The sequence below is a fragment of the Mus pahari genome, chromosome 17 (assembly GCF_900095145.1).
Source record: "Mus pahari chromosome 17, PAHARI_EIJ_v1.1, whole genome shotgun sequence".
Classification (NCBI taxonomy): Eukaryota; Metazoa; Chordata; class Mammalia; order Rodentia; family Muridae; genus Mus; species Mus pahari.
In genome coordinates this window covers 53,935,211-53,961,450 of record NC_034606.1, presented here as the reverse complement: position 1 = coordinate 53,961,450, position 26,240 = coordinate 53,935,211, and the positions used below count along the sequence as shown (strand labels likewise).

Here is a 26,240-nt window from a genome sequence, read left to right as displayed (position 1 = left end):
CACAGCATGTGGTAGTCCTGGCTTTCAGGACTGTGTGTGATTGCTACCAGCCTGAGCTGCTACCTGGATTAGCCTTTTCTATATTTCCAAGCAGATGCCCTACAGACATTGTAACTTCATAGCTAAAAGAAAATGTTGCTCCAAGACCTTCCTCTTTGCCTAAGTAGCCCACCATACTGACAGCAAGTAGGATGGGTTGGCTCCTCTATCAATCTGGAATTGGATCTCTTCTCACCATTCTGGGTCACATCTCCCCATTACCCCAGCCTGTTCTCCACCCAGCAACAGAATGCCACCTTGACCAATTCCACCTCAGGGTGAAAGCCAGGTGGCTTCTGTGTCTACAGGCGTCTGTATTTCGATGGCCTCTGTGTTCTACTTCCCAGAATCCTCAGCTCACCTTCCTTCAGCCATGCTCCTGCATGCTCCAGGGCCTTGACACCTATGAGGCCTACCCTCTGTGCCTTTAATTCCGCTGTCCCCCTGAAGTCTACACATCTCACACAGAGAAAGTCAAACATATTGCTACATGGCACCGCGGAACATGCCCACACAAAACCACGGCCTGTAAATATTCAGTGGGCAGAGGAAGAAAAAAAGCAGTTGTTTGAAGATTCTACTGAAGAACAGGGCATGCATGTTCTAGGAACCAGTACTGCAGCAGCAATCAAGACATGAAATAAAAGTCATTGTAAGTAGGGAGTGAGGCGAGCTCAGAGAGTGAGCCCTCCCTCTCTGACTCAAAACAGTCTGTTTGTGTTTCTTAATGGGAAACACTTTTGAAAGTCACAAAAGTGATAATGTATGCTAAACATTTCCCCTAAAAAAAAAAACAAAAACAAAAAACAAAAAACAAAAAAAAACACAGAGCCAGGTGGTGGGTGTACACCTTTAATCCCCAGCACTTGGGAGGCAGAGGCAAGCAGATCTCAGAGTTCAAAGCCAGCCTTGTCTACAGAGCAAGTTGCAAGACATTTAGGAATACACAAAAAAACCCATGTCTCAAGAAAAAAAAAACAAACTAAAGAAAAAAATCAAACAACAAAAAGAGAGAGAAAGAAAACACAGGAAAATTCAATCCAGTTGGATCCATTCCCATGATTTTTACTGATCATTTTAGAGCTCAGGAAATTTGGGAGTTTCAACACATTTAAAAAAAGTTCTAGATGTCTCAGGGGGCAGTTTGGATTAATTGTTTCTTTTTTTAATTTTATTTTTATTTTGTGTGTATGGGTGCTTTGCCTGTATGCGTGTGTACTGTGTGTGTGCCTTATGTCCACAGAGGCCATAGAAGAAGGTGTTAGATCCCCTGGAACTAGAGTTATAGATAGTTGTGAGCTGCCATGTAGGTGCTGGAATTGTAAGCCACCATATGGGTTCTGGGTACTGAACCCAAGACCCTCTGCCAGAGCAGTCAGTGCTCTTAACCTCTGAGCCATCTCTCCAGCCTGGCTCTCCAGCCATCTCCAACCCATTGTTCCTAATCCTTCCTGTTTGGTTGACAAGTTAAGATAACCAACCATCCCTGATTAGAAACCAGGGGCTGAGCCTAGGCTGCATGGGGCTCTGCTGTTCAAAGGAGCTGTTTTTTCCAAGGACTCTGGGCTGAGCCTTTTTTGCAATGTGCACAAAGAAATTGTTGCTGTAATTGCCAGGGTGCCAACGTCTCCAGGCAAATGAAGCACATTCATGTCCCTTTTCTCTGCCTACTGAGCAGGAATAAAGGCTGCAGTGGGACCATTCCTGCCAATCCTTGGGGCTGCCATGGGAACCCATGGTGGAATTCCCAGCAGTTCAGGGGCCAGTTTTGCCCAAATCAAGAACATAAAGGTTTATGCAGTCTGACAAAGGAGATTTTCGTCGAGTAATAATGGGAGACAAAGAATGACACTTAAAAAGATGTAGACCTTTGAGTAGTTTTCTGTTTGGGGCCCAAGACTGGTCAGGATCCACATCCAGCTCTGGACTCTCCTATCCTCAGTAATGCTTCTCTTTCCAAGACATCCACCTGGCTAGTATGCAGTGAGGGGGACCAAGGGCTCTTCCTTTCCTTCTCATATTGGGAAAGCTCCAAGCCTGTGGTTATGCAATCAAGGAGGACATTTCTAGGATCCACTCCCTTAATCTCCTCATTAAAATTCAGGAAGCTGTGTGCCTGCCCCTGGCTGAAGTGCCGTTTGGCCAAGAGCTTTTGTCCCACTTATGAATACTTCTTGCTGGAAGTCCATCACCCAGAGGCCAGCTCTCCCAACCTCCGGACGATCTCAGAGGTAAGCACTAAGACATTAAATTGCAAAGTAGGGGCGTCTTTTGTAATCTCATGTTCCCATTTTGTGTTGAACAGGCGGAGCGCCCCTCTGTTTGGGACTCATAAAGTTGCTGGTAGAAGTTGAAACGTACTATATCTGAAGAGTCAGATGAAGTCTGAGTGTGCTGAATCTAGATGAGTTTGGGTGGGTTTTGTTTATGTTGAGTGTTGAGTATTATTTAGGGGTTTATTCCTCTGTAAGTTCACAGCCCTAGAGTATGAGTATATTCCTCTAAGGAAGTGTTTGCTTAAACCAGACGTGATAGTGCTTACCCACGCAGGAGTTTAAGGCAGTCCGGCCTGGGCCATGGCCTGGGCCACACAGTGATACTTTGTCTCAAGAGAAAATTTTCCGAAGCACTTTCTTGATAACCACTTACTGCAATTAGAGAGGTTTTCAGTTGTCAGAGTCCGTGATGATGTCACTGCATAGGAGGGAATGGTGGTCTGAGTCTGTTCACTAGGCTCAGCTTGGGTGTGTGTCACTCTCGGTACCGTGCCTGTTTCCAGCGCCATGACACGGGAGGGGCAGTTCAGGGAGGAACTGGGCTATGACCGGATGCCCACTCTGGAGAGGGGTCGGCAGGATGCAGGACGGCAGGACCCAGGCAGCTACACCCCTGACTCAAAGCCCAAGGACCTGCAGCTGTCGAAGAGGTTGCCCCCGTGCTTCAGCTACAAGACATGGGTATTCTCTGTGTTAATGGGGGTGAGTAACTCAATGCTGGCTCAGGGGACAGCAAGCACCATGTCCCTTCAGTGCTGGTCATGCCCTGTAGAGCGCAAAGCCCTTACGATAGACTGGGAATCACTCTGTCCCTTTCTTTTTTCTCTTTCTTCTTTCTTTCTTTCTTTCTTTCTTTCTTTCTTTCTTTCTTTCTTTCTTTCTTTCTTTCTTTCAGTTTTTGGAGACACAGTTTCTCTGTGTGGCCTTGGCTATCCTAGAACTTGCTCTGTAGACCAGGCTGGCCTCAAACTCAGAGATCCACCTGCCTCTGCCTCCCAAGTGCTGGGGTTGAAGACACACGCCACCACTACCACCAGTGGTATTTATTTTGTTTGTGTCCTATCAGTTACTTTTCTAAGTATCTGCCACGGGGGCCTATGCTCCTGAACTGTACTTATCCTGAGACCACGGGTTACCTGTGATTACATGCCACCATACCCCTGTACATGCGTGGTCTGTGAAGGCTGGAGGCCAACCTCATGCTTCAGTGCAGCTCTATGGAGTGACTAACAAGAGTTGTGGCCACAGCTGGGGTGAGGACCGTGGAGCAGGAAAGACTACAGAAGACATAGAACTATGGGGACTATGGGGGACCACAGAAAGGGCTAAGTTGGGTGTAGCTAGAGAGTAGATCCATGCTAGCCCAGGGTGAAGCAGTGCCATGTGGGGTCCCAGGACACTTGTACACAGTCTTGTGGCTAGATAAGCAATTGGGATGCTTAAAGCATCATTGAGCCCTGAGTGTTCGCAGAACCTGAGAACCCAGATGTTGCATGCATTTTTCTATGGAAGGAGCTGGGTTTTGTGCAGTCCTAGTCTGAGAATGTTCGGACAGGGACCTCTCCCTTTCCAGATTCTATTTTGGATCAGTTTGTTTTACAGGCTCTGACCCCGGACCAGGGGATCTTGAATCCCCTGATAAAACTTCCCTCTCCCCACACCAGTAGAAGTTTGGTAGCTTCTACTCTGGCAGCAGAGGTGGGAAAGGGGAGGTCGATTCCTTGGGTTGTGCTATTCCTACCAAAAGGACCTGCAGTGACACAGGACCCAGCCTTAGGCAAATAAATAACTGGGAGACTTGGTTAATATGGGAAACATGAGTTTGTAGCCAAAGACTAGGTGTTGCCCCCACCCCAAGTGTCTTACCATCAGACAGAGCCCGTTGTAACCTGAGTCTATGTTGCTCTTTTGCAGAGCTGCCTTCTTGTGACCTCTGGGTTTTCGCTCTACTTGGGGAACGTGTTCCCCTCCGAGATGGATTATTTGCGCTGTGCAGCAGGCTCTGTAAGCATGATCCTCAGCCACACCAGCACCCTGACTCTCCCATTGTGGGTCTGAGGCCCTGTGATCTGGGGTTCATAGGTTTCCGTTAGCTACTCTCGTGACTTAGCAGGTCTGACTCCTGTGTGAGAAACAGCACTTTGGTCCTGGCGTGGTGTGGTGTTTTGGTGCTCTAGCACTCTTGGGGGACTCTCAAGGGACTTTTAGGGTTGAGGGAGCTCCTTGTATCCGGTAGATTGACAATGATGGTTTGCCTGTGTGATTCAGATTATTGTAGAAGCTTGAACATTTCAACACATGATTGTCTTAGTTTTATGCTGAGCTGAGATAAAACTCAAAGTCTTCAGCTTGGTAGGCAAACGCTCTAACCCTGAGCTGCACCTGGCCTGCAATGCGTGGCTTCCGGGTTAGCATCTGGTATATAGGACACAAGACTCAGGCGAACTCTTGGCTCACTTGCGTTCTGGTCTCTTTACAGTGCATCCCCTCAGCAATTGTGAGCTTCGCTGTTGGGAGGAGAAATGTCAGCGCGGTAAGTGGTGCCTTCAGAACACCTTTGCGGATTCGGAGACCCCGCCCCCAGGAGACCCCGCCCCCAGTACTGAAGTGCGGAAAGCAGATGTTGTTTTTATTTCTTTAGCTTTTTTTTTTTTTTTTTTTTTTTTTTTTTTTTTTTAAAAAGAAGGAAATACCTCCTGCTTTGTTTTTCCAGATTCCCAACTTTCAGATATTGTTTGTTTCCACGTTTGCCGTGACTACAACATGTTTAATCTGGTTTGGATGTAAACTGATCCTGAATCCTTCAGCCATAAATGTGAGTCGCTGGAAGGGGATGTGGGTCACAGAGGGTTTCCTGTTTTTACCTGAGTCGTTGTCTTTGCTCTGATATCAAATGCTGCTCTCACAGAGCAGGGGTAAGCCTTGGCTTTCCTGTGTTTCTGAAGGAATCGTCTCTACTGAGGTTTGAGTCTATTCCACTGGACAAATCTATTGATAGATGACATTTTAGTGTCTATTTCCCAACAGAGACAGGCCTGGGATGCAGCTCAGGGACAGAGCACATGCTTCTAACATATTCAGTGCTCTGGAATTTATCCCATTACCACACATGTTAAAACACACACAGGCACACACACACATACACACACACACACACACATACCACAACACAATAGCAATATACTACTGCATTTCATCAAATCTGTGATGCTGTCGGTTGTAAGGCACATACACACACATATGCACACACACACACACACTCACACATACCACACAACAAAATAACAACATACTATTGTATTTCATCAAATCATTGATGCTATTGGTTGTAAGACATTCTGTCATCTTACGTGCTACTGAGAAAAGTGAGAAAAATTTACACAAATTGTGATACACAATGAAAAGAAATGGCACCAGGAATAAGGATGTCCTACCTAGTCTTGTGAGAACAAAACTTCAAGGAATACCCAGGCTGCTGTGGGCAGAAGAGAGGCTGCTGACTGGACACTGGGATTATTGAGTGCATGTAGTAAGTTGCTGGATATGAAACATAAATATAAAACTGATTGCACCACAAAAGTTGAGAATACACTCTATACACAGATGTTTTATAAAACTAAGTGTGTGAAGCTGGGTGTGTTGGCACATGACTGCTGTCCCAGCACTTAGGAGAAGGAGGGAGGGAGATCAGGAGTTCCAGGTCAACCTTGGCTATATAGTTAGGTTTGAGAACATTCTGAGCTATATGAGACCATGTCTCAAGAAACAAACAGACAGACAAACAAAACGTATAAAGTTCCTGGAGATACGTCTAAGAAGAGATTACAAACTATGAGGCATATCTTTTAAAAATTATTTTATGAATTGGGGTGTTTTGCTTGCAGGCATGTCTGTGCACTATGTGTGTGCCTGGTGCCAATGAAGGTCAAGAGAGAGCAAATTAAATATATATTAAAAGACATCGGGAACAGAGGGTGAGGCCAGGAGCCAATGCAGGTCACAGTGAGAGGCTCCTCTCCAGCTCCTCCTGCAGCTCTGCCTGGGACTTGGTTCAGGAGAATACGAAGGAGGAGCAGGATTCCTCAAAGTCCTCCCACAGCCCAAACTACTAGAAAGCAATCCGATTAGAAGGGTAGGCTGGGCGTGGGATTACAGGAACCGTCATAGATCCAGTCATCCCAGAGTCACTTCATACTGAGGGCTTCAGGATGTCTAGCACACCTGTGACTAAGAAGCATGCCCAAGCGACTGGAGCGATGGCTCAGCAGTCAAGAGCACTGGCTGCTCTTCCAAGGTCCTGAGTTCAACTCCTAGCACCCACACGCACAGGTGACAATTTTTTATAACTGTAGGTCCACGGGGTCTGATGCCCTCTTCTGGTGCACAGACATTCATGCAGACAAAATCCCCATATACATAAAATGAATAAATAAATCTTATCTTTAAGTGTTCATGAAAGGTCAGAGCCATGGTATGAAACTTTAAACGCAACAAATGACCCCTGCCCCAGAACCACAGGTGATTGAACTCTGAAAGATGGGTAGAACCATATATCAGCTTTTGTTCATAATGTAGCAATGGGCCAGCCCCAACATCACCTGGTACTTACATCTGCAGAACCTCCATCCCACCTGGGCCAGGTATCAGAGTCCATAAGTAACTAGGTTCTCCATGGCTCCAGCCATACTGAGATCTGATGGTTCTTGAGCCAATCATAAAAGCTGCCTGAGGCAGGTGGAGGAACCTCAGGAACAGAGAGAGCATTTGGCCCAATCCTGCTCAGAAACTATGCCTCATTCAAGGACATGGCGATTCCCTGTGAAGGAGCAGGCTGTGCTTGGACAGTCAGGAACATGGCTCCAGCTGTGTGGGTTGGATCACGCTGTCCATAGGCCCGTCCTCAAATCCTCTGGTCTCTGCTAAGTGCTAGGAAACCTTTTGGGTCTATATGTTGCTATTGCCTGATGCCTTATCTGTTATTGGTCTCCACCTACGCATCTCCTTGTGGGTTGGTGTTATGACTAATCTTGGTTGTAAACTTGACTATATCTGGAATCAATGAAAACCCAAGCAAGATGGGACAACTGTGAGGGGTTTTTCTTTTCTTTTGAAGTTTTTTATTTACATTGGTGTTGTGTTCTGCCCCCGTGTATGTCTGTATGAGGGTATCAGATCCCTGGAACTGGAATTGTAGACAGTTGTGAATGCCATGTGGGTGCTGGGATTTCTAACTCAGGTCCTTTGGAAGAACAGCCAGTGCTCTTAACGCTGAGCCATCTTTCCAGCCCCAGAGAGGGGTTTTTCTGGATTGGATCATTTGAGGTGGGAAGACCTATTATAACTCTGGGCCACACCTTCTGGTGGTAGCCACGTAAAAGGTACAAAAGAAGGCAGCCTTTGCTTTTTGCCTGCTTTCTCTCATTTGTACTGACAAGTTCATCTGTCCTGTTACTAAGCTATTCCTTTGCTCATTTTAGAACCTCCTCTGTGGGGATTCCAACATAGACTAAAGGCCAGCCGCTCTCTAGGATGGTAGCACTTGGCTGGACTGGGAACACTGAGATACCCAGTCCCACAGACTGAACAACCACCAGACCCTTGGCCGCTCTGGCCATATACATTCACTGTTGGACTACTCTGACCACAGCTATGTCACTGTGATAAAGCATAGGTAAGTCTCACACACACACACACACACACACACACACACTCATGCACGCACACATTCATTTAGTCAGACTGTTCCTCTAGGACAGTGGTTCTCAATTTTTCCTGATGTTTCAGCCCTTTAATACATTCCTTATGTTGTGGTGACCTCCAACCCTACCATAAAATTATTTTTGTTGCTTCTTCATAACTGTGTTTTGCTCCTGTTATGAGTCACAATGTGACTTCTGATGATTGTAGGTGACGCCTGTGAAAGAGTCCTTCAACCCCCAAAGGGGTCACGACTTGAGCCCCGACTAACACAGTTGGTGTAGCCTGTCAGTATCTTTGAAGCTACGAACCACAGTGGGGGCTCACCTCTTACCAGGAGGGATAGGGGTCTACCCTCTGCCTACAAGGCAGCAGACATTGGACCTCGGATACCAGGAGTGAGGTCTCTGCCACAGGCTATACCAGTGTTCTGCTAGTTTAGCGCATCTCTCCACTAGACATCCTCACTACCAGTCTGAGGGACTGTGTCCCTTGACCTCACTACCTTACATGTATTGACTCATGGATCCCAGTCAGAGGAAGGCAGAGGCAGTAAGTTCCTGTTTCCATTCATATCTTCTCATCCAGATAATTTTGGAAACTATTCTCCTGCCTGTGGCCCTGCTAAGACTTGGCTTCCCTGTTAGTTACCTCTCATCACTCTCAGTTCAGATTGAACACCACATCATCTATTTTCACAACAGGATTAGTCCACATGGCTCTTCCAAGAGACACATGAAGAACCACCCATCTATTTACCCAACATAGAAAAAGCATTTACAGACCAAAGTTTGATGAACTAATGAATTTATTGGCATTACTTACAGCAGAGGGTGTGTGTGTGTGTGTGTGTGTGTGAGAGAGAGACTTCATATGCGGTAGGCTCAGAGAGAATGTTGGTAGGGCAGATCTCGTGAGAGTCTCCTGTGTGTCTGCTTCAAGGTGGCAATGCCCATATGCAGCCCACAGAAAACAGCTACACTTTAGCTCACTTTTGTTTGAAATGGCATGTTCTTGGTTACTCCATATTATACTGAATACCCACTTTGAGGCCAGGCCTACGCTTGGATTATCCCATCTGATAAAGCGACAGCCTTGACCTCAGTTATTCCATCTTGGTTGGAAGTGCCAAGAAAGAGTGACTCAATCTACATCTTGTTTACATAATTAAAACAACAACAACAACTCATTTCCCAAGATGTTCAGATTGTTACTTGATCCATATGAGCTGGTGATTGACACCTGAACTATCTGAGAAACTTCAGGCACATGTACTTTTCGGACACTAGATAGGACCCCTCACTGGGAGCACCCCAAGACCAAAGCAGGGCAGGCGTACTGACCGGTCACTCAGTCACCTGAGACTCTTTCCAGAAAACTACCACAGGAAAGGTCTGCCCACACCCCTGCTCTCGGCTTGATTGAGTGCAGGCTTTTCTGCTAATCACACCAACCCATTTCAAACCCATCCTTGAAATGGCCTACCACCCAGGCCCACATTTGATATCCTTTCGCCCGAGCATCTCTGCAGTTGGTAAGACTTCTTATCCAGGCAACTCTGCCTCTAACTTCAGGGATCTCAGTTCCTCCAGCTTCACTATTGCCCAATCTGGTAACGCACTTGGTTACAGGTGTTTGCCTCAGCTCTGGTGTAGTCTCCCCCAGATTTTGAAGAAAATTCTCATTTTTATTGCTATTTGGTTCTTCTTGCTCCCGGAGATCTGTCCCTCACTTTGTGCTGCTCAGTCTGTACTGGGTGTGTGGGGGTAAGCTCTGTGTGGCTACCAGTCCCCTCTACCCTACCCCCAGGGCGACTGCACCTTAGAGAGGAGCTAACGGTTTTCTTTGGCTCTGCACTTGTTGGTCTGACAGGGCTGGGTATACAAGGCAGGCCCTCTTCAGTGGCAGACTCTCTGCTTGTAGCTAACTCTCCAGAGAAGCTGCACTCCCTGACACAGTCTACTTCTGACTGTCACGGGCTCCTCTGATCCAAGAACACACTTCTGTGTGTTATCTGTCACTAAACTGCCAGTCACTTCTGAGTGTCCCAACTGATTATTGTCAGGATCCCAGTGAGGCAGGCACGAGGATTTATTTTAAAATATCATCCACTTGTTATTGGTTTCTGATATCACTGTCAGGACATGAATCAATGGTCCAAGTGCATTCATTCTTTGATATTTATCAAGGCTCACTGTGTGACAAAATAGATTTTTTTTCTTAGTGTTCCATGGAAGTTTATCAAAGAGTGAACAGTCTGTGTTATTAACATGGAGAATTGCATTTGTTTTTAAATGCTGGCTTTGTTACTGTCTAGATGCGGTGAGGACTGCAGTTCAGGAGTTACCTGGTATTGAAAAGACAATTATTGCTCACGGATTCTGTAAGAGGGGGCATCCCCATCCTCAGGGCCACCAGAGGAGCACCAGGGTAATAAATAATGTATGAGCAGAGATAGTGAGCGGAGACAGGTAGGCCCCTTCACTGCAGCCTCCACAGAAAAGAACAAGTCAGACAGGGGAGAGACAGATGGCTCTCCAGCTTGAAGAGCTGCCAAGGTGGCTAGACTCTGGGACTATCCCTAGTTGCCTGAGTCCTGCCCTGGGGTGACAGGCAGGTAGATAGAGACCGAGTTAGGGATATATGGAGTTGAGGGGGATCTTATATGGTGTTATTTGCCAGCTCTAGTCATTAGTCATCCCTAGGAAGATCAAAGCTCTTCAGGATCAGCCTGACCACAGGCCCAGCATCAAAACACAGACAAAAAGTCAAGTATGCGGTTACTGTAGCACACTTCTGGTTGGTTTGTTTTTTATTGTTGTTGTTGTTTTGGGTTTTGGGGTTTGTTTTTTTTTTTTGAGACAGGGTTTCTCTGTGTAGCCCTGGCTGTCCTGAAACTCACTTTGTAGATCAGGCTGGCTTCGAACTCAGAAATCCACGTGTCTCTGCCTCTCTAGTGCTGGGATTAAAGGTGTGCGCCACCACGCCCAGCTCACACTTCTGGTTTTAAGAGGGTTTCTGTGTACATGTGGGGTGTGTGTTTGTGTGTGTGTGTGTGTGTGTGTGTGTGTGTGTGTGTGTTTGTGTGTAGCCCTGGATGCCCTGGTTGACCTGAAACTTGATATGTAGACCAGTCTGGCCTTGAACTCACAGAGCATTGCCTGCCTCTGCCTTCCAAGTACTTGATTTAGATGTATATCATTATCATGCCTTGCTGGATAAGAATTTTTATGTATTTGTGCTTTTGATTAGTCAGCTTCTGAGAAACATGTGTTAAATTCTTTATCTGTAGTTGTTGGTTTATCTATTTCTTCCTGTAAGCCTGTCATTATTTTGTATATTTTGGGGTTCTATTAGTCAAATATTACTGTATAGTTTTTCCCTTACAAATTTATTTTTAAAACCACACCTATAGTATGCACCTATAATCCCCACAACTTGGGAGGCTGAGACAGGAGGACTGTGAGTTCAAGACTAGCCTGGACTATCTCAGCAACTTAGTGAGACTGCTTCAAAAAAGGGCTGTGGGTATAGTTCAATGGTACAGTACTTGTTTAGCATACAGGGGACCCCAAGTTCAGTTCCTCGGACTGTGTACTGAGTATCAGTCACATTTTTATTCATTTATTAATTCCGCAGGGCCCAGGAGCAAGTTCCAGGCCTTGTGCATGCTAGGCTTGTACTCTGCAAGTGTGAACATTTACACACGTACTGAAATTGTTAACACATCTGGCCTCAAAGTGCTTCCGTCATCCTCCAAGCCGCGTGGTTGCAGTTTCTGGGAGCTGCACATGGAAATGAACATGCTATGGACCTTTGCGTTCATGTTTTGTGTGTGCTTAGATTGGGAGGAAGACACAGCTCAAATAAGATTCAGTTTTACTCCAAAGGGACTAAGAAGTAGTTTATAGTGAGCAAAATAGAAGCAACCAAAGCCCAGGAACACAAGCTCAGGTTACCTTGTGGGTGTTACCTGACGATGTGTTCTGCTACAGAAGAAATTGTAAGATCCTTTATAGACCAAGAATAAAAGGAAGTTCTAAGTCGATACATTACCAGAGAAACCTGTATGGGCATTATGGTAGGCAGGCCAGTGGTGGGCAGGTGGGAACGTCACTTTCATACTGCACCTTGCGAATATTCCAGCTTATTTAGCCTTCTGGTATTGGAAACTAGAGATCTTTTAAGTTACACATTCCAAATAATTCCCCTAGGAGTCACAGAGCTGTTAGGCCAGATAGAGATCTGGTTGTGAACAACTGTCCTGGGAATAACAAGGAGCCCAGGTGATGTGGGCTCTCTATCCCCCTCATTCCAGTTCTCTCTAGTCATGAAGTTCTAGTCATTCAGTCAGGGTGTGCGATTTCCTGCCAGATGAGACTTCTAGAGGAAACTTCAGCTTCTAGGCCCAGAGGCCTATGGCATGATCTCCAGTTAATAGTATTTAAAACAATACCTGAGGGTTGTGATATGGCTTAGCATATACAGGTGCTTGCTGCCAAGACGGACGACCTGAGTTCAATCCCCAGGACCCACAGGTGGAAGAAAATAACTCATGCCTGCAAGTTTTGTTCTCTGGCCTCTATATGCATGCTATGACTGATGTTCCACCCCAGTGAATTTTGAGACAGGGTTTCTCTGTATAGCTTTGGCTATGTCCTGGAACTCACTCTGTAGACCAGGCTGGCCTTGAACTCATCATAGAAATCCATCTTCCTCTGCCTCCCAAGTGCTGAGATTAAAGGTGTGCATGCAGCTAGCTGCTGCCGCTGCTGCCACCACCGCCAGGCTCCAATGAATAAATTTAATTCATAAATCTAAGTATCAAAAAGGTTGACAATGTACAGAGAGAGAGAGAGAGAGAGAGAGAGAGAGAGAGAGAGAGAGAGAGAGGAGAGAGAGAGAGAAAGAAAGAAAAAGAGAGAAACAGAAGAGAGATACAGTGTGATGTCATGATTTATTCCGGCCTGTGACTAGGAGAGCAGAGCTGGATTAGCCAGCTGGAGGAAGATGGCCGATTTCTGGGGGAACGACTAGCTTGGCTGAGGTACATGTTTCCTTTGCAGATTAATTTCAACCTCATCCTGCTCCTGCTGTTGGAGCTCCTCATGGCAGCCACGGTGATCATCTCGGCCCGGTCCAGTGAGGAGCCCTGCAAGAAGAAGAAGGTGGGTCTCCCACAGCTACCCCCTCATGCCCCTGAGCTGGGTCGAGATGCCAGAGGCCACGGGTGTGAGGGGGGCTGGCAGGGCTGAGGGGACTGTTAGTCAAGCCTAGGGAGGTGATGGTCCAGCCACACAGCCTCCAGTGTCCTTCCCATCCTGTCCTGCCTTCAGGAGTGTCACTGGAACACCAGTTTTACCAAAGCTGTTGGTAAGCTCCAGTTGCAGGGAAAATGTCTGCCCTTGAGTTGTTCCTCCACACTGAAAGGCTGTGACACTAAGGCTTTTAGAACTATAACTCCTGGCCATGGCAACCAGCACCGTGCCCCACCTTCCAGGGCTCCACGAGGATTTCCCTTTTTCTAGGGTTCCATCTCGGACGGCACTAACATTCTGGATGAAGTGACGTTTCCTGCTCGGGTCCTAAAGTCCTACTCTGTAAGAAAAGCCTCCTTCTTCTTTCTCTTGTTTCATTTCGGCACAGTCTGGCTGCGTAGCCTAGGTTTGCACTGAACCATCAACCTTTCTGGCTCAGCCTCCCATGTCCTGCACATGCACCTGCATCACTGTATTGGGCTGGTGATGCTAATGACTAGGGGAACTCCAAGTTCATTCCAGTTGGCCTCTGCCCATGAGCCTTCCTGTGGGTCAAGTGGGGCCCCCTGCCACCATCCACCTCCTTGGCCTTCTCTAGTGATTTCTCCATGGTCAATCTGAATAGACCTGAGAAGGGTCTGAGCCCACCGCCTGCCTTGGGGACAGCTGTATCTGTACACTGCATTCTGGGACTTCGAGGGTGTCTCTTCTCTTCCCACGGAAGTAGACCATCAGTGTGGTGGCCTACCAAGGTAACTGTGTCCCCCCCCAGGTGGTAGAAGTGATTGCTGGTGTCTCCGCTGTCCTCGGTGGGGTGATCGCTCTAAACGTAGAGGAAGCTATCTCGGGTCCACATCTCTCGGTGACGTTCTTTTGGATTTTAGTGGCTGTGAGTACTTCCTGGATGGTCACCTTGTTCATGAATAGCTAGCTAGACATGGCTGCAGCCACAGTTCTGGGCTTCCCTCCTTAGACCCTACATGGCTGTTGTTGTTGTTGTTGTTGTTGCTTTACAATGTTGGTAATATTCAGATAAGAAAGTACACAGGCGAGACCCCCCCTCCCCGTAAAGACTCTGGGAACCAAGGATTAAATGTATTTGTATGGAATTTTATCTTAACTGCTAGTATTGTACTATTTACCTGTTTTTCTAAGAAATCCAATTGTCTTAGAGTTTTACTGCTGTGATGAGGCACCATGACCAAGGCAACTCTTATAAAGGACAACGTTTCATTGGGACTGGCTTACAGTTTCAGAGGTTCAGTCCATCATGGTGGGAAGCATGGCAGCCTGCAGGCAGACATGGTGCTGGAGAAGGAGCTGAGAGTTCTGCATCTTGATCCACAGGCAGCCAGGAGACTCTCTCTCCCACATTGGACAGACCTTGAGCACCAGGAGCCCTCAGAGCCCGCCTACACAGCGACACACCTCCTCCAAGGCCACACCTCCTAAAAGTGCCACTTCCACGGGCCAAACATATTCAAAGCGCCATTCCAACTATATTTTAAAACACTTGTGTGGAGCTCAGGGTCCGTGTCTCAGGAAAGTCCATGAAGGTACCAGAGGTCAAGGGACACCCCTATTATAGAGATTGACAAGGAGGCACAAGGAAACCCCAGTTTGGGTTTTAGATCACGAAGCAAGAGATCTCTCTTCATATTGCCTTTGGGACAACTGACCGGTGCTGCAGATAGATCCCCATTTGACTGTCTGCACTCTGTTGCCTGAGTATGTAGCACATGGTCAAGTGACCAGGCTGAAAGCAGAGAGCACAGAACATGACAGATGTCACCAAGGTCATCCAGGGGACATGGAATGTCACCCTGTCATTTATGTGGCCTTTCTACAGGAGACTTGACTGGTTAAACAAATGGTCGAGCAACAAGCAGCTACCAAACCTGTGAGAGGCTGTCATGAGTCTAGGACACTTCACATCCTGAGGCAGCCCTGGCTTTCCTTCTACTAGCTAGAATGGTGAAATCATCAGGGCAGGAGTACACACTTAGGATTTGGCTTTTTAAACACCAGTCTCTACACTTTTCTGCTCTCTTCCCAGTGTTTTCCAAGTGCCATTGCCAGCCATGTGACAGCAGAATGTCCCAGCAAGTGTCTGGTAGGTGAGGCTCAGTCCTTCCTTATGCCATGGGTCACATTTTGGGTGTAGCTCAACAAGGGCTTACAAGGAGAGGCCAAGGGGGACCAGTAGGAGCGGCCAGGGCAGGCTCCACTGCCCAGGAGAAGATTCACAACTGTCCTGGGGCCCCAGTGGCCCAGATGTTTCTGAAAACAAAACATGAACACTTTAGGTTTGGAAGTCAGAAATTCCTGTAGCTAAGCGAGGGGTGGAGGAAGAGAGTCCTGTCTTTTAGCTTCATCCCCTCTCCTGTGGAGCTGGTTAGCTCTTAGCAGCTGTTGGCAACTGTTGGTCTTTGGGTCTAACCGATCTGCCAATGTGTCTGTGCTGGGTTGTCCAGCCCTGACACAGGGGTTGGGGGAGGTTAGAAGAACAGATCTTGGAAGAGTGGGAGAACTGAGTAGCACACAGGTGCTGATTTCTTTTCATCGCATTCGAGGGCTACATGTGACGTTCAAAAACTCCCATGTCATACCTGGCACTGAGTGAGTGAGCAGAGTTTGTCTAGACTCACCTAGTGGTCCTACCTCACAAACTCGCAGGCTCGTAAATGCTGGCCACGCGTACTACCCAACGGTCTGCTTTCCTGCCAGGTTGAGGTGCTGATAGCTATCAGCAGCCTCACATCCCCGCTGCTGTTCACTGCCTCCGGATATCTGTCCTTCAGCGTGATGAGAGTTGTGGAGATTTTTAAAGATTACCCACCAGCCATCAAAGTAGGTATCCATTCTATTTTGAAACTCTTTGGAAATGAAGCCACTTACTGACAAGGCACCCGAGGGGGTGGCTATGGGGGATCAGCAGTGGCCAGAACAAATGGGCACCCACCTGAACAAAGTGGCTTTGCCCAGTTTGCTGTGGGCGGGGTGGGCTGAGGGTGGAGTGAGGTGGGATCCGATTTGCTTTTTCCATGTTGAGTCTGTCCCCGCTGGCTGCTCATTGTTTTGGTTTTCCCCGCTTTTTTTTTTTTTTTTTTTTTTTCTGCTTGTCTTAGCTCAGCCCTGTAATAGACCCCCATTTCCTTCATTGTAACTGGGGCTTCCCTCTGCCTTCTGACCACCCATGGGCATCTCAAGCCCAGTCGTCACGTTACCAGACGACCCACTGGGATCTCAGTCAGCCTTGCATTACATTCATAGGTGGACCTGAGGGTTGGAAGTGTACCTTTCAAAGTTGGACTTTGTACCTTTCACATAGGATATGGCTTCCTCTGGGGGCCCCAGCACATTCCAGGGCTTCCTCGGGCTCAGACACACACAGCTGGCTTGACATCTTTGATGCATGGTATTTGTTCCCAGGGTGAGCGCTTTCCCTCTGTGAGTGTATCATGAGGAACCTCGTGTGCACCTTGGAAGGCAGTGCAGCTCCAGGGAGATGCTCCTTCAGGTCCCCTTGTGCTCACACATGCTTAAGACTGATGGTGGCATGAGTGTCTCACTCATGTGGACAGAGTGTCAAACTCTGAAACCTCAACCCTTCGCCCTTTCACAATTATATAGCCCTAAAGTAAGAACAGCTCTCTATACCTCAAAGTCCCATTGTCAAGTCTGAGACGATCAATATTATCGCATGATGTGGATTAATATTCAGCCCATATTGATCTGCATGACTGTTTTGGAGCAGGATGTCTTGCTCATTGGTCTGTTCAGTTTGGGGAAACCCCGTCCTGATGCTGTCTGGAGTGTGGCTCCACCTGTTCGTCTGTTTACAACAATTCTGAGGAGCATGAAGGGGCCTGGAGAGGTGTAAAACATTGTGGTGTCAGGCTCAGGCTCTTTGAGTGCTTCCTGTTCCCCCCTCCTCCCCTATGTGCTGAGGCTAAAGGCTGATCTTTTCCTGGGGAGGGAAGAAAAGGTGAGGGCCGGGCTGGAATATAGCGATACAGCTTTGGTGTTGGTGGAACACCACTGAGGACTCCCAAGGCCTCTAATATTTTTAAAGTATTGTTGGCATTCTTCCTTCTATGCTGAATGTGACACAGATGCATCCAGAGGACACCTTCCAGGTGAGCATTCCTGTGAAGATGTCAGTCTTCCCAGGTGGGCACTGAAGTTGGCCTTGGCTCATCTTTTATGACCTTGACCCAGACAGGAGCAGGACAGAGAGCTCAGAATATGCCTCTGTAGGCTCTTCCTACTTTGGGTCACTTCTGAGCCTGTTCAGTGAACAGAGCTGGAAAGAACAATGTGTTTACAGTCATGTGCTTGTATTGTTTCCAATGCAAACTGAACATTCTCCACTTTTGGTTTTGGTTTTCCCCTCTTGACTTCTTTTACTTGATGTTTTTTGTCTTTTTACTCCTAATCCAAACGATGTCTATGGTGACATTTAATATCCTATCTACTTAATTTTGTCTTATAATAGACACATAAATGACCCACAATGATAAGAAAACAACATTGCTACCAACAGGCCACCTTCTCAGCTAGTGTTTGCGTGTGTGTGGTTTGCTGTTGGTTTTGTTGTTGTTGTTGAGACAAGATTTCTCTTTGTAACCCTGGATGTCCTGGAACTAGCTCTGTAAGTCAGGCTGGCCTCAAACCCACAGAAACCCACCTGCCTCTACATCCTGAGTACCAAAATTAAAGATAAGTGCCACCAAGCCCAGCATGTGTGTGTGTGTGTGTGTGTGTGTGTGTGTGTATGTTTAACATTCATCTCAGAAAGTGTGACTCTCATATGTTGTGTGATAAAAATCTCATTTCTGTGTATGATTTTGCTATTGATTTGGTAAGTGGTTAAGTCCAGTGTATTCTGGATGTAGTCAACATTAGGGGGTGTTTTCTTTTACATTACTTTCTAAAATATACATTAATGGTATTTTAGAACATAACACATCTCTGTGGATTAAAAGGCAAAGCTGAACACAAGATAAACTCTGAGGAGCAGGAGTACCAGCCTGCTTCCTCAACAGCTACCACATCTTATAATTTTCTCTCTTCCCTACAAAGCAGGTTGGGAATTCTAATCTATTCTGTGTCAGGGGTCATATTTTTTAATCCAATAGTTTATCCCCAGAGGGACCCGAGCTCATCTGTGTGCCTTCATTACTCTGTTCAAACATTACCCCATGGACCTAACAAGGCCCTAGTGTCAGGAACTGGGCGATGTCCAGTCATCTGCTGTCATGACTAGCTCCTGGTGACCAGCTTTTATGCACAGCTCATGTGAATTTGAGGATGAGCACCCAGGAGAGAAACTACGGAGGGTGCAGATGCTTCTGTATTTGTAAGTCTTCACCGGAAAGGTTTCTAGCTCCGAGTTTTCCAGAGCCTGGCAAAAGCATGGACCGAATCTGACCTTTCTGGAGATGCTTCATTGTTCCCTCAGCCCCTCAGTACACTCTTCACAGGCTGCGCTCCGGCTCGCAGGTCCTCTCCTTCTATCCCACTGGCTGCCCCAGCTTGTCAGCGTGGACTGGGGCTGCCTGTGCTGTTGGGAGAGGCTGTACACCTCCCTCCCTTCCAGACAGGGTGAAGCATCTAAGTACAGGAGCTCCCCTCTGGGGGACCCACATAGCTTTTGCTCTTATGCATGAGTTCCATGGCTACATCCCTGGCTCCATATCCATGGCATTGACACTTTTTTTTTTTTTAATGTTTTGAGACAGACTCTGAGTCTCAGGCATTGCCTGCCTTCAGATCCCTTTCTCAAAACTGGGTTCCTTGTCTAGCCTCGGTGGAAGAACATGTGCCTAGTCTTGCTGCAGCTCAATATGCCTGGGCTGGTTGATGTCTATGGGAGGCCTTCCCTTTTCTGGGGAAAAGCGGGGAAGGGGGAAGAGAGGACTGGGAAGAGAGAAGGTAGGGAAAGCTGTGATGAGGATGTAAATAAGTTATTCAGTTTAAAAATATTTTTGAGACAAGGTCTGGGTATATAGTCCAGGCTAGCCTTGAACTTGAGGTCCTCCTTCCTGGGTCTCCTAAGTGCTGGGATCATGGGCTCACATCATCATGCCAATCAGCACTGCATCCTTTGTGTGCTAACATTTAGTTGCTCTGTTTCTGTGGGTTGGTACTGAAAGGCATCCTTCTGGCTGCGGTGTGGGTATTTCTGAAACACTCCTCACTGTGTGAATTGCATTTTATTGCCTCTGGCCCCTGGGCTGTTAGAACACAGACTCGTGCCCTGTCTTCTTACTCTTCCTTCTCGCCTCTTCCTCACCAGCATCTGGTGGTCAGGTCACTTTGCTGGTAGGTCTGGGCCCAGCCCTGGGCCCTCTGTTCAGAGCCAACTGTACCAATTTCAGGACTGTGTTTTCTGCAGATACATAACTGGAAATGCTGGTCTCTCCCGCCCTTTGCACGGCCTCAGCATGAGCCTCAGGAGTTTCATATGCTCTCTCTTCCCTGTGTGGATGTCTCGGGCTCATCAAGGGTGCTCTGGCTCTGTTGAAACCTTAGGCAAGGGGAGGAGTTGCAGGCGTGCCTGTGGGTCTGCTCACATCTTGTCCTTCCTCCATAGTCTTACGATGTACTCCTGCTGCTCCTGTTGCTGCTGCTGCTGCTTCAGGGGGGGCTCAACACTGGCACTGCCATCCAGTGTGTGAGCTTCAAAGTCAGCGCCCGGCTGCAGGCTGCATCCTGGGACCCCCAGTCCTGTCCCCAGGAGCGGCCAGCAGGGGAGGTGAGTAGCCTGCCTTCCCCGGGTGCCGATCCTGGGTCCTCAGAGGGTCCTTGTAAGGTAATGGATCCTTCCCTAATGTCCTTCAATGTTTGCTGTGATGTTTTGCAGTTTGTTTTATTGGCAGTATTAAAAATAAAGTTTGAGCTAGGTTCTTTTTTAACAGACTAAATGAGTACAAACCCATTCATGAAAAATACCATGGCTACAGGGTTTTCAGCTCCACTCTCACAGACACAGAAAAAGCCTTCCAAAGGCTCCCACAGAAGATACCATGCTTTGTAGGGGAGGGCTGCCCCTGCAGCTAGACATTCCTATTCTGTGACCAGTGGGCTGAGTCACCTGGATGGTACTCTCCCTGCCCACCTCACCCCCATCCTACATTCTGATAACCCCACCCTGAGACTGGGCCTGCTAACTTCGCCCTGAGCCATCTATGCCTGTAGTGTCTTCTTGGGCAAACTCGCCCACTGCCATCAAAGAAGTGACCTGGTTGTTCTGTGCCCAAGGAGATGTGCAGGCAGGCTTCCATCTCTGCCCTGGGTCTGTGTCCTGACCCACAGGCCGCAGAGCCAGACAAATAAGATCCAGATTCCAGATTCCAGAACTGACCATCTTAGATGAGAGTAAGTGTGCAAGCTAGCACTCACCCGTCTCGAGTCTGGAGGTGTGTGTCTGCCTCCACAGTCCTTTACTCTCAGCTACACATCCATCTTAAAGCCCACCCCACTGCACACGGACAGACACTATGGGAAGGGATGTGGGAAATGTCTAAGATGCTTCATCCCTTCCCAGGAGCATGTCTTCCCTTCTCCATTCTTTCTCATGTAAAGAAGCTTACATTCAAGAACACATCAGATGCCACACAGACTCAGCCAAATCTGCCTCCCTTCCAGGTACGACCCTGGTGAGGTGACGTTGTCCTTGTCTTTCATCACAGGTGGTCCGAGGCCCCCTCAAGGAGTTTGACAAAGAGAAAGCCTGGAGAGCTGTGGTGGTGCAAATGGCCCAGTGACTACAGGATAAAGAGACTGAGTCTGGGTGTCTGCCCGGCCCCCAGCATGCTCCACCGTATGGACTCTAACCATTGCACACGGCTACTGCTTTCTAACATACTATTTCCCTCCCACGAGGGCAGCCCAGGCTGCAAGATGGCTTTTTATTTCCTGTAGTAGTTTAACTTTGAAACAGGCAAATGTTGAGTGTTGGGCCCTGTTAGGTTTCAGTGTGTGCATCTCAGGTGACCCTAATGGCCTGGGTGATGCTTTTTTCCCAGCCCTCCTCACTTCCTGGGTTGACCCTCATTCACCAGGACCTGGTGTTCTGGCCTTAGGGCACTTCCACGCCTTGGCATGCTTGCCACAGTGCAGGGATAGTTTGGCTGTGAGACTCACAGATGGTTTGTATATCACCTCCCCAGACCCCAGCGGACAGAGAACCGAGGGACCTATAGCAAGTGGGTCCTTTGTGAAGCTGGGGTTCGTTTTAGGGATTGCCTTCTGGGAAGGGAGCCTCTGTGCTTGGGAAGACAGCATGCCTTTACTGAGCTGGGGGATCGATGGGTTCCCTTCCAGGAAGGATAGGGGAAACAGGGGTACATCTTGTGCCTCAGAAGAACTGCCAGGGACAGGGAGATAGTGAAAATCCTTCTAGGCAGCTCACTTGTAGATGCACATGACTCTGCCAGGATTCAGGAAAAGCGTGGTCATTTTCAAACAGAGGGATGCAAGGACAGCACCTGACAGGGATCACGTAGGAGCAGAGCGGCCCCGTACCCAGTGTCAGGGACTTCCGGTCCTATCTCCATCCTCTGCGGCCTGCCCCAAACAAGTTCCATGAGAGGTCATTTTTGCTTGCCTATGTGCGGAGCCCACTGGGCTTGGGGCCTTTGCAGCTCTATCTACCACATGCTATTGGGTGGGAAGGGTCCCACTGGGCTGACAAGCCATCGCTGGAAGTCTTGAGCTTTCAAGGACTAGAATGAGGCGGCAAGAGCATTGCTGCCGGCTTGTACTTCTAATTTTAGAGTTTTGTTGTTGTTGTTTTTTAACTGACTCATATAAGTGGGGTCTGAAAATCGTCTCTTGTATACTTTTGTCTGTTATAGATTAATATGCTTGAACAATAAATGCTAACGAGCAAATGTGGTCATAGCCTGTTAAATGCTTCTGGGAAAAAAGGGTTGAAAGGGGACGAGAAACAGGACTTTAGAGTGGAAAGCCATTTTTATTTACCCCTGGATTTGTATAACCCCTGTGGGTAAAGCCTCGATCACCAGCCGGGGAGAAGACCCCTACAACACCTGAAGAGCAAAACCTTATTTTTTTTTTTTTTAAGATGCCTTTAAACGAGTTGTTCTCAACCTTCCTAAAGCTATGACCCTTTAATACAATCCCACACGTTGTGGTGACCCCGACCATAAAATTATTTCAGTGCTACTTCATAACTGTAAGTTTGCTCGTTAGGGATTGTAATGTGATATGTGACCCCTGTGGGTGGGGTCGCAACCCACAGGTTGAGAACTCCTGCTTTAAACCCATTGAAAATATCCTGAAGTTTGCGCTTTAAAACAGCGGACAACTCTGACAGGGTGTGGCTCCTTCCTCAAGACAACCCAAGGTGCTACCCACATAGGCACAAACACAGGACGAGCACAGGAACTAACCTGGAAAAGCCTAGATGGCAAGTGGCGCTGACTGTCGGGAAGGGACAGCCTGGAAGGGCACAGCACAAGTATCCCACTAATGAGCCTAGGTACCAGGGCCAGTCTATGTTCCTCTGGGCACAGAAAGCTCACTCTGCCTACCCTGATCGCAGTCGACGCTCAGCTGGCAAGGGGAGAACACCTGCCTGGAAGGACCCTCGGACTCCATCCATCCCCACCTCAGGCCTAAGTGCAGGCTTCTCGTGGACAACAAGGGAGCCAGGAGGGAGGAAGCAGGAGGGTGGGGCAGGGTGTGACCCATAGTCTTTGTGACTTGGTGTAGTCTGAGGGCTTGGGTTGTCTGTGTGACCCTGACAGGTGCGTGGGAGATGTGGAGCAGGAGCACATGACCCAGGCGAGGGTCGCAGGCACTTAAGGACTAATCCTGACGCATGGCCTGCTCCGTCGGGGGACCTAGTCCCCGCTCTCGCCCCCGACCCCACCCCCGCCCAAGCCCTGGCCGCTCCTTGGACCGTAACATGGGACTGGATCTAGAACCGAAGCTCAGTGTGAGTGCCAGCAACTGCGTTCGGACTGCGTCTCGGGTGCCCTCTCTGCGCCGCTGCTGCCAGCGGACTCCTTTTCCACGCAGCCCTCCGCAGCCTCTGCTGCCTGTGCGTCCACGAAGCCCCACACCCCGAGTGGGGCGCCGCTCAGCACGCCGAAAGCCCCGCTACCAGCGCCAGGGGTCTGCACAATGCTTGGCGCAGGCGAGGCCGGTTGCCCTGGGCAACCGCAAGACGCCTGGCCGCTCTGCCCGCCGCTCGGCCACAGCAGCACGCGCTTCAGGGCGGGTCCCAGGTGAGCACTGCCTACCCTCAGACGCGCCACGCCTGCCCAGGTCCCCCTCCTACGCCGTGCTCGGAACCCCGCCCCGCCCCCTCCGATTGGAATCCCAGACCTCGATCCTTAGAATCACAGAACTTTCCCACCTTATCCCTCCACTTTCACCCCACCACGCCTGTTCAACCTTCTTTCCCTCACCTCCCCACTTCCCTCCAAACTTCGTAACAGCCTCCCCTTTCTGACCCTAAACCTGCGCCCCAATTTGTGTCCTGTCTCCCTACCTTGACCTCTCCTTCTTAGCTCCAGACCTGTATTCCTCTCCAGACTGGATGCCCCACTTGGACTTCCCTAACACTGGCCCAAGTCTATCTCTTCACCCCATACTTACTTCCTTACCCCCCACGTTGTCCCTCTACCCTAACTTCTTCATCTCATCTGTCCCCCCACTGACCTTTCTTCTCATCTGACTTCTCACACCTCAAGTTTCCCACTCATGTCGTGTCCCCTGACCCCAAACCCTCCTTTCAGACCTCCCTCCCACACCCGAGTCCTCCGAACCCCACCCTTGCCTCCCTGGGTATGTCTGAACTCTAAATCTTTGTCAGCAGGGGTTGGGGGCCAAAGAAACCAGCTTCGAGAGGCAAGCATGGAGAACGGCGGCGAGAGGAAGAAGCTGGCTTCCACTTTGTCAGATGGAGATCACAAAGAAGAAAATCGTCTGTACCTTTCTTGTTCTGCATTTTCAACAGCCTTACTCAAAGGAGCAGGCGTGGGGGGGGGGGCAGTGGAGGAGGCCCAAGTTCAGTTGCCCTCTGGGCTCCTGAGCCTTCTGAGGATGTGTTGGTCCTGTAAGACTGTTCTGGTAGTATAGGGTAAAGCTTTTTATCCTAGTAGGGTACTGAACTTGCCCTTCAGACATGGGTCACATTCACTGACAAATACCTAAATATCTATAAGTAAAATCATGGTCATAGACGGGTACACATTTAGTTTTAAAAGATATAGTTCAGGGCCTGGGATGGCGGAACACACCTTTAATCCCAGCACTCAGGAGGCAGAAGCAAGAGGGTCCTCTGTGAAGATGAGGCAAGCCTGGTCTACAAAGCCAGTCCAGGGCAGCCAGGACTCTGTTACACAGAGAGACCCTGTCTGGGGAGAGAGAGAGAGAGAGAGAGAGAGAGAGAGAGAGAGAGAGAGAGAGAGAGAGAGAGAATATAAAATTCAGGCTTACCAGCTGGGGCACTCCTCACTTGCCACACAACTGGCATTGCCCTGACTTTAAGATCAGTCTGGTGGGTGCTGCCAGTCTCTCTTTGGCTTTTATTGGCCGTTCTCTTACATTCACCATGGGGAAATGTTATTCCACATCTAGGCCATTATTAATAGTGAGTCTTACTGGTGTTTTTTGTTCATTCTGGATACCAGATTGTTGTGTCAGAAATACTCACGAGGATCTGTGGCTGGGGGGTTGGTTGATTGATTTCTAGGGGATTAGTTGGTTAGTTGATTTTGTTTTTCTTTCTTTTCCTGTTTATTTGTTTGGTTAGTTGGTTGGGTTTTCTTTTTTCTTTTTTTTTTTTTAAAGATTTATTTATTTATTATATATAAGTACACTGTAGCTGTCTTCAGACACTCCAGAAGAGGGCATCAGATCTTGTTAGGGATGGTTATGAGCCACCATGTGGTTGCTGGGATTTGAACTCCAGACCTTTGGAAGAGTAGTTGGGTGCTCTTGCCCACTGAGCCATCTCACCAGCCCTGGTTGGGTTTTCAAGACAGGTTTCTCTGTGTAGTCCTGGCTGTCTTGGAACTTGCTATGTAGACCAGGTTGGCCCCAAACTCAGAGATCTACCTCCCTCTGACTCCCAAGTACTGGGATTAAAGATGTGTGTCACCTCCACCACTACTTTGAGACAAGATCTCACCATGTAGCTTTGACTATCCTGGAACTCTCTGTATAGACCAGACTGGCCTGGAACTCACAAATATCCACCTGCCTCTGCTTCTCCAGTGCTGGGATTAGGGGTGTGCACTATATATCCTGACTGGCCCAAAACTCACTCTGTAAACCAGATAATTTTGAACTCATATAGATCCACCAGTCTCTGCCTCTCAAGTGCTGACATTAAAGAATACATCACAATGCACAGCATGTGAATTTCTGGTGTCAAGGAGGCCTACTTACTGATCTTTTCATATATAATGAGCCCTTATATCTTAAAGATTCTACCCACTTCCTTGAGGAAGGCTTTGCTTTGCTTTCCTCTGAGAAGTTTGGTCATTTCACTTCTTGCAGTTCAGGTCTGCCACCTAGTGGGATTGAGGAAGATGAGACGTGCGATCCTCACCCTAAATTCGAGTATTCGGTGACTCATCTGCTGCGTGTTTCTTTGGAGTCAAAGAGGTGTAGGTCTTGGCGAGGGGGTGGGGGGGCATTCAGTCTGCTGTCCTGCTCTTTCCGCTCATTCTTCTTCCACCCCAGTTTTCATTACAGAGGCTTTATACTTAAAAACGCTGAAGTTGTCCTTCAAGGCTGCCCAGGTCCTCTTGGACTTTTGCACTGCTGTGTAAAATTTAGGACTTGATTAACATATTCATACACAAACACACATACACAAATACATACACACAAACACATATACATACACATACACACATAAATACACACAAACACATATACATACATATACACACATACATACACACAAACACATATACATACA

The 26,240-nt window shown here is 48.1% G+C and overlaps 2 protein-coding genes across 5 annotated transcripts in view; both read left to right on the top strand.

Annotated features, from left to right (window-relative positions):
* Positions 1-1,773: 1,773 nt before the first annotated feature.
* Positions 1,774-22,174, top strand: Mlc1 (modulator of VRAC current 1). Of its 2 annotated transcripts, XM_029548136.1 has the most exons (13): positions 2,223-2,270; positions 2,345-2,453; positions 2,819-3,017; positions 4,230-4,319; positions 4,795-4,848; positions 5,029-5,130; positions 13,079-13,180; positions 13,541-13,612; positions 14,043-14,159; positions 15,327-15,383; positions 15,998-16,120; positions 19,869-20,030; positions 20,968-22,162. In XM_029548136.1, the coding sequence occupies exons 3-13, from the start codon at positions 2,823-2,825 to the stop codon at positions 21,040-21,042; spliced, it is 1,149 nt and encodes a 382-aa protein (XP_029403996.1). In that variant the 5' UTR covers positions 2,223-2,270; positions 2,345-2,453; positions 2,819-2,822; the 3' UTR covers positions 21,043-22,162. The 2 variants fall into 2 exon arrangements, with proteins under 2 accessions (XP_021072732.1, XP_029403996.1); XM_021217073.1 differs by lacking the exon at positions 2,345-2,453 and having other exon boundaries at positions 1,774-2,270; positions 20,968-22,174.
* Positions 22,175-23,666: 1,492 nt separating this feature from the next.
* The window catches only part of Ttll8 (tubulin tyrosine ligase like 8), a 64,626-nt gene continuing 62,052 nt past the window's right edge, over positions 23,667-26,240 (top strand). For all 3 annotated transcript variants that reach the window (XM_021217118.1, XM_029548214.1, XM_021217115.1), the window contains exon 1: positions 23,667-24,233. Coding sequence is in view for 1 of the 3 variants with exons in the window: in XM_021217115.1 (XP_021072774.1) it covers positions 24,011-24,233 (223 nt within the window). In the remaining 2 variants the exon portion in view is untranslated. The remainder of the gene's footprint in view (positions 24,234-26,240) is intronic.